General features: G+C 38.2%; 2 protein-coding genes across 2 annotated transcripts in view; both read left to right on the forward strand.

Annotated features, from left to right (window-relative positions):
* The window catches only part of CDC14A (cell division cycle 14A), a 50,291-nt gene extending 39,399 nt beyond the window's left edge, over positions 1-10,892 (forward strand). The window contains exons 15-16 of the mRNA XM_056497858.1: positions 264-582; positions 8,848-10,892. Coding sequence (XP_056353833.1) covers positions 264-582; positions 8,848-8,877 — 349 coding nt within the window. The 3' untranslated portion in view covers positions 8,878-10,892. The remainder of the gene's footprint in view (positions 1-263; positions 583-8,847) is intronic.
* Positions 10,893-13,746: 2,854 nt separating this feature from the next.
* GPR88 (G protein-coupled receptor 88) lies at positions 13,747-14,814 on the forward strand. The gene has a single exon (XM_056497819.1). It carries the CDS (start codon positions 13,747-13,749, stop codon positions 14,812-14,814), a length of 1,068 nt encoding a protein of 355 aa, XP_056353794.1.
* The last annotated feature ends 2,360 nt before the right edge of the window (positions 14,815-17,174 follow it).

A 17,174-nucleotide genomic window follows, 5' to 3' on the forward strand; every position in this document is an offset into this window, starting at 1 on the left:
ATGTCCTGCGTGTGTGTATGGGTTGACAGAGGTGAAAGCTGGCCATGGCATAGTGCTTGAATAAGCAAAACTTGGAAAGTTATTAAAAAGAATTCTGCTTTTCATTCCTTAGGAGCTAGAAAATGAACCTGTGTGCAAACACAGATTATTTCAGAATGGTCTGTGTTATTCACCTAATGTGTTCTGAATTGTCTGTTACATTTTTGTATATATCTCTACATACCTTGTGAATATTTTTTTCCCTGCATGTGTTTTCCATTCAGCATTTCCATAAACTCCAGACTAGCCAGTTCTCTAGGCAACCTGTATGCTGCTTCAGATGATGATGAGAGCAAAATGACATCATCGTCCTCTAGGACAGGTTTTTCTGTAAGCCATATCTCCAGTCACCTGAATGGCAGCTTGCAGCTGCCACACAGAAAAAACCATGAACTGAACAACAACTTATACAACAGAAACAGCAGTAGTGGCAACAACCTGAGCAGCCAAAGCAATTTTCACAGCGCCGTGACAGATGAGTACGCACCAGCCTTCCTTTATGGGCCTTACAACTCCTCCAGCACGGTACCAGAGTCCATTCCTGTAAGTCACAGTCACAACAGCACTTTCAGGCAGCTCACTGATGCTTTTCTTTCTTGCTTCTCTGAGCAAAACTGTAGCAAAAAAAAAAAAAAAAAAAAAATCATAACTCAGCATAATTCTCCAACTTCCTCTAATGTTTCTGAACAGCACCTTTGTCTGTTACTTGTCATCTCAGCTGGTTTTGTTTCCATCTCTTCTAAGCATCTGTCACATGGAAGCTTCATGAAATTAAATCACACCTGAGCTTTACAATCTTCCCTGATAACTTTTTTAATGGACCTTCTTACCTTTTAGATTTTATTTCAAATTATCCGTAACGCAGTCTGTAAGTTAATTATGTGTCTTCATGCAGTAACAGATTATAAGAAGCTTTTCTATGTATCATAGTAAACAGAACATCCTTAAAGATAGGGCTTATTTAAACAATTAGTGCTCTTGACTTGAAACCTACTCTTTTTCTAATACAAATGTGGAAGGTATTAGAAGCAAAATATTTCTGATGATCTCACATTGCAGCTTTCATTCCTCAACAATGTTGCTGCCTTGGGCTTATTTTGTGCTCTTTTTCTGTGTAAAAGAGTCTGTATAAAGAGGATGTACAGATAAACTAATGCAATTTGAAAGTGTTTCTATACAAAATGCAGAGAAGAGAGACTAGAGAAACTTCAGTTATGAAATCAGAAATAGCATCATCTGTTCTAGGGAAAAAGTAATTGTATCTACTACTATAAATCTAAAACCAATTTAAAATACCTGGTTTCTAAGGATTTGATAGCCTACTAATTATAAAAAAATAGTACACTTTTTAATATATTTTGCCTATGATTAAGGGAGCCTGTCAGCCTCTTTTGACTAGTTCTGACACCTAGGATTTTTATTTTTTTTACTGGGCGGAAATAAAATTGGCTTTGTACAAAATTAACTTCAGAGTATTGCACATCATTCTTCTGTTTCCTTACCACTGATAAATTGTTTCAGAATAAAGAAAATTCTGGTGTTATACCTTCTAGTGGTTTTGGGTGTGGTGAGTCTGTCTTAAAACAGCTAACAACATAGATTGCTTGTAAGTAGGATGTCCTGCAAAAGGTCGTTCACAGGCTGTGTTCCCTTCTTCCTGCAGAAGTGGACGACCCCACCCTCTTGTTAATTGGATTGGCACCACTCAGTTCAGAAGCCACATCTTTGTAGCTTGGGAGTATGAATTGCTATTTCTGAGGATAGACAATAGTAGGAAATAAAATCTCATCTGTTCCATTGTGGAATTAAATTGCATGTGTGACTGAAACCTAATCTGTATAAAGAGAACATTGAAGTTAGTTGAGGGAATGTGATTCTGTATTCTCTAACTCAGTGTGTTCCTCCTACTCTGGTAGAATTTGCTTGATCTAAGGCAGCTCTTCAGAATACTTGATGCTTTCAGACTCCTTGTTTAAAAAAAACATCTAGCTTCTTGTCCACTACAGTTTATCTGGAAATAAATGCTGATATTCCTTGATCTTAGAATCACTGTTCTGCATTGAGTCTAAAATTGAGTTTAAATTTTACTTTAAACAGCAGCAGTAACTTGTTTGCAAGGGAGTTCTTGAATGATGCCACATCTTCACCTCTTTGACTCTTATTTTTCCCTACTACATGGGATAGGAATAAACTATATATAATTGAGATTTATTTCAAGTGAGATAACAGTTTTTCTATGGTAAAACAAGCTCTAGAACAAGAGGACTGTTCTTGTTTAACTAATTTGGTTTAATTTCTTCAAGCATAGAGGTGAGGAGACAGATGAAAAGCTGTATAGCAAGCCAGGAATGTTTGTTTGAGATACATTAATGAGCCTTTCATTTGTTCATGCATTCTTATTGCTCTGGAAAATCATCCTTTTTAGGTGTTCCCAGTCTTTAATCCAACATGCTTACAGAAATTCGGTCCTCAGAAGATCAGTCCTCCAGTCTTGTTGAGTATCCTGGAACTAAAAGTCAATATACCAGTGAGTGAGAGCAATCACTTGTCTGAATAATAAGTGGCAAATTGGCTGATTTGATTTTTTTTTTTAATGTCTCACTTCTGGTACTGTCTAATGTGTTGAACAATAATTCTTTGGAGAGTCAGCCCATTCTCATTCTTTTCAGTTGTTTCTTTTGTAAATTATATGCTACCAGAAGCATTTATAGAGGAGCTTTTTCCATATTTTACTTACAGCTGTATATTATGCATAAAGTATATTCATGTAAACTTACATGCAGCATCCTAAGGGGAAGAAACTCCTTGTAACTGTAATATGACTTCGTCATGAAAATAAGCTGACATCATTCACAATAGGCCAGAATTTACAAAGGTTCCAAATTATAATGTAAAGCATTACAGAAACAGTAAGCCTGTTTTCCTCAAGCAGCTTAAAGATTTAATGTGAAAATAACATCTTAAAAGCTAAGAACTGTCAATTCCTTTGAAGAGGTAGCTGCTGTAACTTAATGCTACAAATGATTTTTAATAATGAAAGTCAAGTTAGTGGGCTTGTTCCATAAGCATAGGACAGTAAATTAAATATTGGTGACACTTTGGGGGGTTTTTTGTGTCTAGATACTTACAAAATTCTAGGATAGCTCTCTGTTTATCCTTAGTCTCATAAAACCTCAAGGTGCAACATGGTACTGACAAAAATTCCCCAAATCTATGTGGGGAGAGGGGATAGTTTACAATATAACTTCCAGAATTGTAGCATGCCTTTGTTTAAGGAAGAAGAAAGGAGCAATTCATGAACAGGTGAAATAGCCATGTTGGCAGCAGAGAGGTGCTTACAGCTCTGTGCATTTCAGTGAAGAAGGAAATTGTTGTCTCTTTTCAGTAGAACTACTAAGTGTCTTAAAACATTGATTTAAATGAAATGTCTTAGGCATAGTGTAAAGTTTTAGGTTGAATTGAAAACATTTTTAAAGAAAAAAAACCCCTTTTTAAAATGCACAATTCTTCTGTTTTAAGAATAAATCTTTAATTTTCTTCCAATCCATCTTAATGACTCAGTAATGTGTGAAAGGATGTAAGGGATATAAAGGATATAACCTTTGAATAATTCTTGGCTTGATATTGCTTGCTCTTGAGTAGAGGTCATACACAATCAGATGCAGCAAGATCTTTAAACAAGATTCTATCTCCAGTCTTCTCTGAAGAGTGAGGTGAGCTAAAAATACTCTATTTTATATATTGTATGCTGTGATGTGAGAAGCAGCATTTCTTAGCAAGTCATGCAAAGTCTACATAGCAAAGTGCTGATTTACCTGTAAAGTAATATTCCTTCAATATAATAATGGCTAAAAAGTGTTCCTGTTTGAAATGATTTTCAGATATGTTCTGATTAATGCATTTGCTTCTAAATGTACTCTGAAGCCTTGTGCATATCTCCCAGTCACAGAGGAGTGCACTAAATTGCTACCCATTTTATGCACAATTGACTGAGTGCAGTTGCTGTGATGTCCTGAGGTTTAAGACAAGAGTAGGTTTTTCAGTCATTTAATCTCTGAATGCTTTCTGTCTGGTAGTGAGCAGCTCACTGGCAAATACAGATGGCTTATTTTGAGGACAGTATAATTTTTTTTTATGATTGTTCCCACTGACTGAACAGAGTAAAACTATTTCACTTTTAACCTGAAACTTTCTGTATGTCTTTGTTTCAGTGTTATAGCCCTTTGTTATCTAATTTTCTTATTGTGGAGATATCTCATGCTGCTTATCTCATGTTGATTTTCTTTTGATAAGCTAAGTTAGCTCAAAACTCCTTTTGGAAAGTGTTAAAATTTTTTCATTTTTAAAAATCTTTCTATTCCAGAAAGCTGCTACTCAGTGGTAGCCTGCTTATAAATACATAGCTTCTTTTATTTTCTTTGACTGCAATGCACTGAGAGCTGAGGGGGAAGGAAAAAAAAAAAAAAGAAAGAGTTCTTGCCATTGATGATAGTGACTTCTTATATTTCTTCTGTTTAATTCCCTTGTCCTGCATTCCTCGAGGGGCTAATTTTTGGTTTGGGATTTTTTTTCCATGTGGAACTCTGTGGAAAAGCATAATCTCTTCTTTTTATTTGGTTTGTTGGTTTGTTTTTTTTCTCTTTCCCCTCCCCTCTTCTTCTAGGACCAATTAACCCACCAAGAAAAATTGTTTTTTCCTGACCACTTCAGCCCCTGACATGCAGCTGTTTTGCTTTTGGTGGCTCTTATCAGTGGTCTGAAGCTCATCAGCAAAATACAGAGTAGTATCAAAGCTACCAGTTCTGGCAGAATTCTTTTAGAAACAGAATTCTGTTTAATCATTTCCACTTCACTGCTTTAGATGCTGAAATTACTTGAAAGTCGTGACAGCCCAGCCTAGGCTTGTTGCAGTGTTTGTGTTCTTTCTAATTGGAGCACATCAAGTGATGTACCTGACAGAAGTCTATTACATGTCCTGGTGCTTTGTTTATTCACTTAGCTCATCAAAGGACTCTTGAATGATATTGATTAATTCCCTTTCTCTTAATTGCCAAAATCTCCCTTCCCTGAGTTAGATATCAAGCTTATCAGCTGTGTATATGCAGTACTTTTATTTTAGAAAATCATCTTATCACTCTTACTTGTCTATCTTTGTTAACATGAGTGGTTCAGGAGCATTTTGAGATGGCTAGGACACAGTTTTTCAGCTCTACTTCATATTCACCAAATTCATTGGTGAGTTTTTCCTGCAGTATGGAAGAGAAGGTTATTCACTGGTCTTTTTTTTTTTCCAGTGTTTTGCAATGAAAAAGCGTTAATACTGCTGTTCCACATTCCATTTAACAAAAAGGAAGAATAAAAAATAATCATGACTATAACTGTTGTTGTCAGACAAGTATTTTTCTCCAATGGTTTTTGTCCTTCATCAGTGAAAGCTTATAATCCACTTTATCGTGTTTATGCTGATGAACTAGAAGAAAAGCTTGATTTTCAAAGAAAAGAAAACTTGCTGTTACAGTGAAATAGAATAAATATTTTATTTTACAAAGTGTATGTTTTGATTAAACAGAATATCTCACAATAACAATTTGCAGAATAACTCTCTTCAACTATAATCACACTTAAGGTACTGCTATAAGATTTTTGCTTTGTTCTTACAATAGTTCTAAATCCAAATATCGTTCTTTAAGATGTATTTTTATTGGAGAATATGTAACTGAGTAGTCTTAAGATGAGTCACCTTTTGCTTCTATAGCTGTCATGGAAACTGGCAAGATGGAAACATTGCCAAAAGATTGAGAAGTATTGGCAGTGTTTTAAAATTCATATACATCATCTCTACCTGTAGCATGGTTTTTCTTAATAAGAGCTTACCATTAATGTAGATAGGACAGGCTTAGCAAAAACCAAACACTAGTGCGTCTTGCTGATGTGTAAATTCAGCAGACCCACGGGATCACTTCGTGTGTGTGCATTTTCTCTAATGCATCCTGAGTTAGTTTAGTGGCTCTTGTGTTTTCACAGTAGTTCTTGCCTGCAGCAACACTCCTATTGCAGCAGTGTTTTGGGAGAGTTGATGCACAATTCAAAAAACTTAAGTTACATTTCTGCAATTATCTGAGGAAAGGACTTGTTCAAATCCTAACAAATAGACCTAAATGCTATAGGGTTATTCTGTATTGAAACACAATTCGAAATCAGGCTGACTTGGTCCTGCAGTCACATGTCTGCAAATACAGTTGTAGTGCCTCAGTGGATTTGGTGCTTATTTTCTTTTCCAGGAGGCTTTCTGATCCTCCTCTTGAAGAAGAAAAATGAAAGCCATTTAAGCAGTTGTTTCAGCATAAACTTCATTAAATATCCTAAACTGTAGTGAAACTATTTAATTCTTAGTTCTTTGTTTAAACATCTATTACTTGGGTATAAAATGTCAAGCTTGACACGGAATGGGACCACTGTAGGAATACACATTGAGATTTCTTCTCCAGTAACTGATTTATACTCTCATTTTTGCAATTCAGCAGTGAATTTACTTGGGTTTTTTTTTCTTCTATTTTTAACTCTATTTTAAATAATAGTTTGTTAAATTCAGCAAATTACTTGTAAAATGGATTGGAGTTTTTTGTTTATAATAAAGTTTCAGAAACATAGGCCATACATTTAGTCATGGCAAATGTAAATTTTAAAATAGGAGACTCTTCAAAAGATTGAAAAGAAAAAATGAAAAAATCCACAATTACAGGCTTTGAAACTTTGCAGTCAATCTCTTCAGACATGTGAAGAGATTGAAGAGCACAAATTATTTCTCTGGAAACACAAAAAAAATCAAAACAAGCCTCTCTTGCTATATTTAAATTTTTTAAACTCAGATGTAAATCTGTATACTTTACAATAGCTCAGTTGTTTCAGCTATCACCATGTGATAGAAAATTTATGTGAAGTCACATAGATTAATCTGAAAAAAATGCTGTTTTGATTTAATTATTTGCTTCTATTTAGAAAAAAAACTATGAGACATTAGTGAGAAATCATAGAGATGTGAAGTAGAGTCATGATGAGGATAAGAACATACTGAAAAACATATTTCTCTATATGAAAGCAAATAAACTCTGCCTACCTATCTGTAACAAAAATTACCAAAACATGCTATCCTGTTTCCAAACAATATTGCTGGATATTTGGGGGGTTTTAATATGTTTTCCTGATTTTTTTCCATATTTTTGTAGATTGGATTACTAAAAATTTTAAGAATTGCAGTTTAAACTTCAGAATCTTCAATTTATGGTTTGCTTCTTTTATTGAAATCATGATATAGAATTCCTGGTTACTGCTGTCTGCTGAGTGAAGGGCTGGTGTTCTCAGTTCTTTGTAACTAACACTTGCTGGTTTTAAGAGTGTACAGTGATTTCTGGTCATCTTTCATCTATCCAAGCTTGAAGTAGTCTATTACTGTGTAACATTTGAGAGTATATGACTACATTTCATGCCTTTTTAAAATGTTTATTAATCAGCTTTACTTGGGATTCAGTTTTGATGGCTCCATTTCAAATACTGCACTAATTAAGTGTAACCATCTTTCCAGTGTTAAAATACACTTTTGAAAATGAAAAGCCTTCGAGGATCATCAAGAGAGAAGTTTCAAGTGCTCATTAATGAAAAGTTACTCCTTCTACCTTGCTCTTACTAAAATCAGACATTTTTCAGTCAGTGGAATACAAATCTATATGCTGACAGCACTTTTTCTACCTAGGAAAAACATCCAGATGGTCTCAAATCTTCAAGATGTGAAAATGCATTTAAAAGACAACTTTGAAAATATACACTGAGACTTAAAATATAGAAGGAAAATCATTGTGTGATATTAGTTAGAGCTATAAAGATATAAATATTATGCACTTCTACTAACAGGTTTCACTATGGGTGCCAAAGAGCATTTTCATGTAATGACTAGCTAGGAGTAGTAGGAAAATGGAAGAGAAGACTCTGAGGGTCCAGTGTGTCTTAGGAGTCATGTTGGTCTGCAGTAGTTCTCTAATTCTGAAGAATTAGCGCAGTTTAAAAATACATTTGGGGGTTTTATTTACTGCTTATTTATAACCATACTAATGTGGGACAGCTCACCACTGTACAAGACATATTCATCAGAATGATTGCTTAAACACATCTGTATAGGAGCTAGTAACGTGATTGGATACTGTCTAGGCTGATTAATCAGTTTTTAATAAGACTTTAGACTTCAGTAGAAACAGAAATGTAAATAAATACAGTAGAGCAAGCTATGATTTCTCTTAGTTATACTGACTTGATACTAATCCAGATGAACCATTTGCAGTGCTTCATTTTCATCTGATTTTGGTAACATACATAAATTTATCCATCTGTGTAATTATCAATGTAGTTTTTTTCTTCAATAATGAGCTACATAGTGTATTTCCTGTATCATTATCTGAATCAACATCTACAGTAAGCTAACTTTTGCAGTAGCACTTGGATTCTCATTCAGGATAGTGGAAACAATTCAGTTACAGTAGGAGTGGTATTTTAAAGGATTTATAACACTTTTTTTTTTTTTAAGAAGCTCAAGAAACTGGCTTGGAACAGTAAGAATAGATGCAGGACAGTTGATGGACTTTACTCAGATTTTAATTTCTTCTGTTTTACTCTTTACCTGTGTAAAGATTCAGGTCCCCCTCCAACTCTGTTTGTTTCTCCTCTCTGTCCTTCCTCTAATCTTTAAATGAGAAATACATGTTATATATAAATAAAACCTTTCCAGTGAGTTTTAATCAGTTTTTCTTCTCTGCACAGTCCCTTCAATCTGAGTATGTTCAGTACTAAAGCCTTGCTGCTTTGGTGAAACCTGCTGGGCTGTTCAAATCAATGTCCTTCATGATGGAGAAAAACTGAAGAGGAGCAGCTGCTCATTAAAAGGAGGAACCTTCAATACAGGAAGAATTAAAACCTTAACACCAAGAGGAAACTTCTTAACAGGCAGAAATTGATGGTTAATGACTACTGCAGATGCACTGAAGTTGAATTTATGAAAATTACTACCCCATGTTATATACAAGTTTAAATTTTTTATGTTGAGACAGCTTGAATATATTTCTAATGAATTTCATTAAGACATTTATTAACTTGTGTACAGTGTTAAAATGTATATTAAAAGAATATTTTGATAAACTATATATAAAATTATGTAAAAACTAGAATATATTTTAATTTAGGGTCTACTTTGCTACAGAAATGTGTATTTTAAAGGATTTGTACATGTTTATCAAAGATATAAATTTTTTTATGAACAAGAGATTTCTCTTGTTTTATGGGTCCATCATTATTGCTTAGAGCCTAATGTAATTTACTTTTTTACTAATTGGTCTTCTGGTAGTTTGATGGAAGTCTAACTAGTGAGAGACTTGTTATTACAATACCAACTAAAAGCACTTGATACATAGTCTGCTTTCCACTTCTGGCTGCTAATGTTTCTTAAGGAAACACTATGAAAGAAAAATAAAGGGAAAATATTTGTTGAGATGTGATGTAATTACATGTTCTACTGCAACAGAAAAGTAATTTATGTGATGACTCAATTGTACAATTAACAGTTTTTCAATTGTCTTAAAGGATTTATGTTTTGTTTTCAATATAGAGTGTTAACTCTTGCTATGCAATATATGCTGCAAAAATGAAGGCAGACCAAACTGAAGTTGGTAAAAATGTACAATGAATTAAGTAGCACTGCATACTTGCATGATTTTAACCTACATTCAGCAGTATGTTTACAATTTCCTTGGCAACACACAGTAATTGTTGGACATGTATTAAATTTTTATCTATCAATTGGATGCTTCATAAACTTCTACATTTGTTGTTAAGCTGAGGCAGCCTCCTGTATCATGGAAGGTTTCTGTCATAGTAAAGATGCTCTTTGTTCTGTGGAACACTCAGTCGTGATTAGGAACAAGGCTTAGGATGAAATGGTGTTACAGGGAGGTACTAAAGATCATGTGTAACATTTCCAGAACTCAAAAGTGCATGCTAAGGAAAAGAATATAAGCAGCTGTGAGGATTTGATTTGCCCCTAATGTACAAGACAAAAACAAAACAGATTCATTACTTGTTTGTTTTTCCAATATATGCAGAAACTTGAAAGTAAAACTTAGTTGAATTGTCAGTCTTTGTTCCTGAAGACCTTGCTTTACAACTGATGCTAAGTCCTACATCATTTTTAAAAGGATCAGATCACAAATTGCAAAGGAAGGTTGTACTGAAAGTGTTAAAAAGCAATACTGAGAGCAGCTATAAAAATCAAAATCATTGAATAAAATTTACATGCAATACTGTACATTTTTGCCACTGTGTATATGTAATATATACACACACAAAGTAGCATATGTGTGTGCATATATATACAATAAACTGTATATGAATTATAGATTAATGGTAAGTAATTCTACCTCTCAATTTTCTCATGTACTTTGTTATAAATAGTTTTCCTTAATAAAATACTGATTAATTTTGAAATGTAGAGATATATATATATATATACACATGCAGCTAATTGATAATAAAATGCCTATCTAAGTAAGCTTTGTTGCTTCTTGGTTTTTTCTTGGATCTTTTGATGATTTGATCTGTAATTGAAGATAACTTCAAAATCACCTTCTTTCCTATAAACCATGTAATGTACTTAAAAGCAGGATGGCATTGCAAAAGGCCATTAGCAAGATAGATACCTTTTTCAACAGTCTGTCTAAACCCTCTTGTATTTGCTTTGTATAATGCCAGGTATTTAATCAACATGTTGATATTATGATGATATTATATTTCAAAATACAGTCATTTCAAAGCTGTGTCTGAACTGAGGAATCCTTCCTGGGTGAGACCCCTTGTTACAGGTGTAATATACCTTGACTTTTTTGCATGTGCAACAGGTCTCATAGTCCCACAAACAGCAGGTTCTTTGTGCATAACCATCTAAACAATTTCACTTCCTTTAGGGTTTTGTCCTTCCTTCAATTTAAAACTAGTCACAAATAGTTCTAACATTTGTTTACCTCTGTTGCTGATTTTCAGCAAATTTGTTGCATTACATGACTATTTATTATTTATTAGTGCTTAATATTCTTGTCAGCCTCTATTGCAATTGATGTGGACAGTGTGTAATTGTTCCACAGCCACTCTAAAGGAATGGAAAAGCTGGGAATAGAGCAGATGCTTTCCAACTTGCCCAAATTCTGGTGACAGTCTGCTCTAAAAAGACAACAAGGGGTTTCTGCCATTGCAATTGGATGAATGGTGATTTGAATGTGCAGACAGGAAGAACAGCTAATTAAAAGGTTTCTAATAGATAGGAATCAGCCTCTTCCTTGGCCATTTTCTAAACTCTTATTGATTTATTAGATGAAATACATAAATACCAACTTATTACATTATTATACATAAGTTTATTATTATACATAAATACCAAGGGTGTGGGTTTTTTTTTTTTTTATTTTATTCATAAGTCAATATTCTGCAACAATCAAATTCTTAACAACAACAACAAAAAAATGGAAGTGAAAGGTCAGAAAGGTCTTTTAGAACCTTGTAGCTTTTAAGAAATAGCCTGAATTTCATTTTGTATTCTGTGTTCACTTGTCCTTAAACTCTGCCATTTCTGTTCCTTCGAATATGAATATATCTGGTTCTGGGAGAACACACTGTAGCACACAAGATCTCTAAAAACATGAATGGATGGATTAAATAAATCTAAAGGTCTTTACTGGGCATAATATTCTGTGGCTAACATCTTATGAAACAGTTAATCATCATCATCTCTTTTAAAGTTTGCATTATAAAGCTTTTCAATTAGGGAGATGCTTCTTGTTACAGATTCAGAGACTATTTTTCAATTACAGTACTGCAGAAAGAGGAGGATTTTAGTTTCTATAATAACTGTTCTTTACTGACAGCTAAACAATGAAAGGCCTCAAAAGGTTTGACACTTGATTAGATCTACACTGTAAAGTGCAGCAGGCAAAAAATATGGTAATTAACGGCCTGATCAAGTAAATCACTGAGCTATGTCTTTAACCTTAAGCATATGAGCCATCTAATTAATTAAAAGTGAACATAGATATTCATGTTTGTAACAAATCCACCTTTGGATCAATATTTCTGTCAATTGTTAACACAAGCCTTTTTGTCAAATAAAATGTGCTGTATTGCAAGATCCATTAACCCACACACGTTAACTTTTTTAACTTGAAAACTGTAACTACCTCCTAATACATTATTTTGATATTGACATTTGTTAGCATCAGGAGTTTAATATCTAAAAAGGCCTTATGAAAGTCTCTGGTACAGAAAATACCTTACAAAGATTGCTTGTTTTTGTAGTCTGTATCTAACCTACCCGAAAAAGCAGTTTTTTTCTTAAGCTCATCACAAAATTAACCAGTATTCCGTATCTGAAAAACTTCAAAATAAATGTTAGTTCTATTACTAAGTTTCTTACGAAGTCTGGTCCAGGTTAAGGATGGTTAACATTTTGTCCCTGTTTGAGTAAAGCAGAGTAGAGTTCCCATGTAGAAAATCCCATGACTAATTATTCTCCATCTGGGAATGGCCTATTTATGCCTAATCTTCAGTCAGTTTTTAGTCCACCTCAGGACCTGTTACTCATCTCTCCAGGAACTAATTTTGGAGTGAGACCGTTTCAAATACTACACTAATTCTGTGTTATCTGTGTGTTCACCAACACCAGTTTTCACCTCTGGCAGGGTGGCAATGCAGGGTTTCCTGTGGGCTGTGACAGGCTGAGATTTATGAAGACATGTAAAATGTTCATATTGAGAACCAGCTTCCTCAAAAATGTACTGTCTTACAAGGATTGGTCTAGTTATTGAGTTTGAAAGATTTCATTTGGAAAGTGCATTGTTATTATAGATCAGTTCTAAAATTAACTAAAATTGCAGAAGCATACTGAGCTTTCTCTTAACAAAAATAGGATCAGAAAAAAATCTGTTAAAAAGTGAGTATCCAGTAGAGGAATTTCCACAGTTTATGGACTGTATTTCAGACAGAAGTGACTGATACTGGTTTAAAACCTTGCTTCAAATGAAAGTTGTGTAAATGGGTTAGACCCAGAAGCCTGGTAAGGCAGGGAGAAAAGAGTCAGACTGTGTAGTTGGAGTATTTCTGGAGCATGATAGGGTTTGGCTTTTTTTTTTTTTTTTTCCTTCTTGATTTAACAAGTTGAAAATCTGCTGAATAATTCATGAAGAGTGGAAGGGCTGAATCTTCCTGGAATGATATACAGTGTACGTACTGTGGCACAGGAGAAACTGCAAAGCTTTGTATCAGTTGCTGCCGTTTCTGCTGCCGATTGCAAGGTGCTGCTGCTTTTGCTGTTTTCACAGCTACAGAAACCTCACTCGTGCTCTGGTCTGCCAACAGCCATTTGCCTCCCTATGGACCCACCTTCACCAGCCACAATCTGTGGGCTCTCTTGCAGCCTACCTGCCTTGGACACTGCTGGTATTTGGATCGTTACTGCAAACAGCATTTTCTGGACCTCGCAGCTTGTATGACTGAAACCTGCCTTAAGAGTCTCTCAGCTGCACACCTCCCGTGTGCTTGGTGAGGACTCCTGCAGTAGGACTTCTGACCCAGACAAGGATGGGATTTACAGGGCAAAGTCAAAACTGAGCTGCATTCAGCGAGATGCCCAACGCCTCTTCCTGGAGTGCTAGTTCGCCTCTGCTGCTGCTCTGGGAGGACTCCTCCGGGACCCGCATCTTTCTGTCACTGCTCTACGCAGTCTTAGCTATCTCAGGGACTTTATCCAATGTGATGGTCATCTATTTAGTCTTCTCCTTCAAGAAGCTACAGACAACCAGCAATGCCTTCATCGTGAACGGCTGTGCGGCAGACCTGAGTGTGTGCGCCCTGTGGATGCCCCAGGAGGCTGTGCTGGGGCTGCTGCCCCCCAATTCCTCCTCCCTTCGCTCTGCGGAGTACCGGCTGCTCCGAGGGGGGCTCCTGGGCCTCGGCCTCACCGTCTCTCTGGCCTCGCACCTGCTGGTGGCTTTCAACAGGTACGTGCTCATCACCAAGCTGCCCAGCGTGTACCAGGCCCTCTACCAGCGGAGACACACGGGCTGCATGATCGGGCTCTCCTGGGCCCTGGCCCTGCTCCCGGTCCCGCTGCTGCCCGGGCTCTGGACCCTGGGCTCAGCCCAGTCGGACGGCAGCTCTCGCTACAGCGCCCTGCTCCTCGCCCTGGCCGTGCTGGGCCAGACCGCGCTGCTGCTCCACTGCTACCTCGGCATCGTGCGGCGGGTGCGGGGCAGCGCCAAGCGGGTCAGCGTCCTCAACTTCCACCTGCTGCACCAGCTGCCCTTCCCCGCCGCGCCGCCGCCGCCTCGCCGCGCCCAGCGCCGCCTCAGCAGCGTCTCCGTCCTGCTGCTCTGCTGCGTGTTCCTGCTGGGCACCCAGCCCCTGGTCTGGGTCAGCCTCCTGGGCTTCTTCCTGCGCCCAGCGCCGCCGGCGCTGCAGGCCGCCAGCTGGTTGCTGCTCTGCTCGCTCTCGGCCCTCAACCCGCTGCTCTACACGTGGCGCAGCGAGGAGTTTCGCCGGGCGGCCCGCTCAGTCCTGCCCCGCGGCGAGGGCCCGGCCACCGCCCCCCGCCCCTCCGCCGCCGCGGGCCCGGCCGGCGCCCCGCCCTGCCCGCAGCTGCCGCGGCGCCGGGGCACGGGGAGCAGCGCCAGCGCCGCGGCCGCGCCGCGCTGAGGGGCCGGGGCGGCGCCGGGACCGCCGCGGGCCCCTCAGACCGCTCCGCCGGCGGCCACCGCCCGTCGGGCAGCCGAGCCGCCCCGGCCCCCGCCCCGGTAGCGCTGCTGCCTCTGCACATTCTCCTGTTGCTCCTTGCTATCCCCACGCACTTCTTGCCCGCTCCTCTTCCACCGCACGGGCAGCGCTGGGTGCTTCCCGAGGCACCGGCACGGACGCTGGGCGGGATCTCCCGCCCGCCCCTCAGCCCCGGGCCGACACGGCTGCTGCCCGCCCCCGGAGCCGGCCAGGACTCCAGCCAAAGCGGGGCATTAAGAATCTGGGATAAGCGGTAAATATGGCAACGCACGTAACTGTTGTTATGCTCTAAAGATTTCAGTATGAGACAGGCACCTAGACAGCTCTTTCTGAGACATATGCAGGTTTGTTTTTATAAAATCGATGTAATTCTTTCAGCATTTAAAGTAGTCCTTTGAAGTGAGCTCCCTGAGCACAACGCTCGTTCGTGAAGAACTGGCAGGTGTCTCATTACACAAACACGCACACAGGCACCGGGAGCTGCTTCCTTTCCCCCAGCATACCTGATCTCTGTGCTCCATGCAAGACCCTCCTTCAGCTTTCTCTGGCAATCTTCAGGATGATGCTGTCTTTGGATACTGTTAAAAACAAAAACATTTTCACCTTTGTGGTGATCTGGTTTGGATATTTTGTTTTGAAAGCTCTTTAAGGCCTGTTTTAGCAAAGGCCTTTGCCCATGGGCACTCGATAAAATACAATGCAATATTAGATAACAGACTGCTGTTATCCATCTAACCTTGTCACCTGTTCAGTTACCAGTTTGTTGTGTTTCTCTTAGATGTATTATTGCAGAAGTATGATTTCACAGCCTCTGCCAGATACAAAATAACATTCTGTGTGGCATTTGGAAAGGAGACAGCTCCTCGCACTGAAACTGCGGTGGTGAGTGCTGCAGGCCCATTCCTCCCAGAATGGTCTTAAAATCCTTGTATTTCCTTCTCTGTTGCCTGACTTCCTCCTTCCTCTTTTCCAGTACAGTTGCTGTTGTTCTCATGGTGATGATACTTAGTGCTGTGTTTGCCTTTTGGCATAAATATCTGGAAGAAGGTAGTTTTCTGAATCCTTGGGCATCCACAAGCAGTATCACCTAAGTCGTGCTGTCTCGAGAAGAATGGACTCTTGGGAACGTAGGAAACTTTGTCACAATAAGAGTTTGTTGCACTGGGTGACACAAACTTAGAACTCTCATGAGGTAGTCTAATGGTGGGATAATAACAAGGAAAAGACACCCATGATAGGTAGTAACATAAAAGGCCCTTTGGCCGTATTTTATAGTGCCCCACACACTTTGCTTGCTTTACCTGGTCGAATTTGAGTTTCCACAGAAAATGCTTTAAGTGAAAGGGAATATTTTTTTTTTTTCCCCAAGATTGAGGCCTGTTTGATATCTAAAAGCCCCATACCAATATTTTGTATCCTTGCATTAAAAAAATCTCCATCATCACAGAAGAGATACTTGTTAAGGTCAGGATTTGAAAAACACGAAGAGTGGAGGCCTCAAAAGGATTTTTTTTGACATTCAGAAAATGTATGAACATCTTGAAAACAGCTTTAGCCACTTCCAAGCACCTGTGGAAAAGTAAAATTAGTTTCCTTAAATCTGAGGCTTACAGAAAGCTTCTTCCTTCATCTTGGAGATAATGTTCCTCTGAGTGATGGAATCAGAAAGATGCAGAGGGCCAGCAGGGAAATATTAACCATACAAGATACACAAGATTTATTTTGTTAACACTGTGCACATATCTTAGAGAGTGAAGGAGCCACTATATCCTTGTTGTAATATCTTATCCTCATCGCAGTGGCTGTGCTTTAGCTGTCTTTGTGTAGCAAATGGAGAAAGAAAACTGCTTCACCTATCCCAATACTGGAAAATATTCTAAAATATTCTAAAATAAAGCTCAACCAAGGGCCAACCGAGGGTAAGACCCTGTTCAACTATAAAATAACCCTTAGGCTGGAACCCACGGAAAAGTACATAATGCCACCTTCCACCACTGCTAAAGGAACTCAAGGCACTTGGTAAAGCTCAATACTGGGCCCATAAGCAAAAAAAAAAAAAAAAAAAAAAAATCAAACTCTAAAATAAAAAATTAGACAATGCCTCTCCCCTATTTTTGGCTGCGGAATACGTTAGTCTGGAATTAAAGCAATAACATGTTTCAGAATTCAATGTCCAAACCATCATATAACTGGAACTTCTGGGCTTCTTCCCTTGTAAAATAGCATGCAAGTTAAATCTGAAATGCCTGTATTTTATATAGACCACATTTTAAATGCAAATA

Source organism: Oenanthe melanoleuca, chromosome 8 (assembly GCF_029582105.1).
Source record: "Oenanthe melanoleuca isolate GR-GAL-2019-014 chromosome 8, OMel1.0, whole genome shotgun sequence".
Taxonomy (NCBI): domain Eukaryota; kingdom Metazoa; phylum Chordata; class Aves; order Passeriformes; family Muscicapidae; genus Oenanthe; species Oenanthe melanoleuca.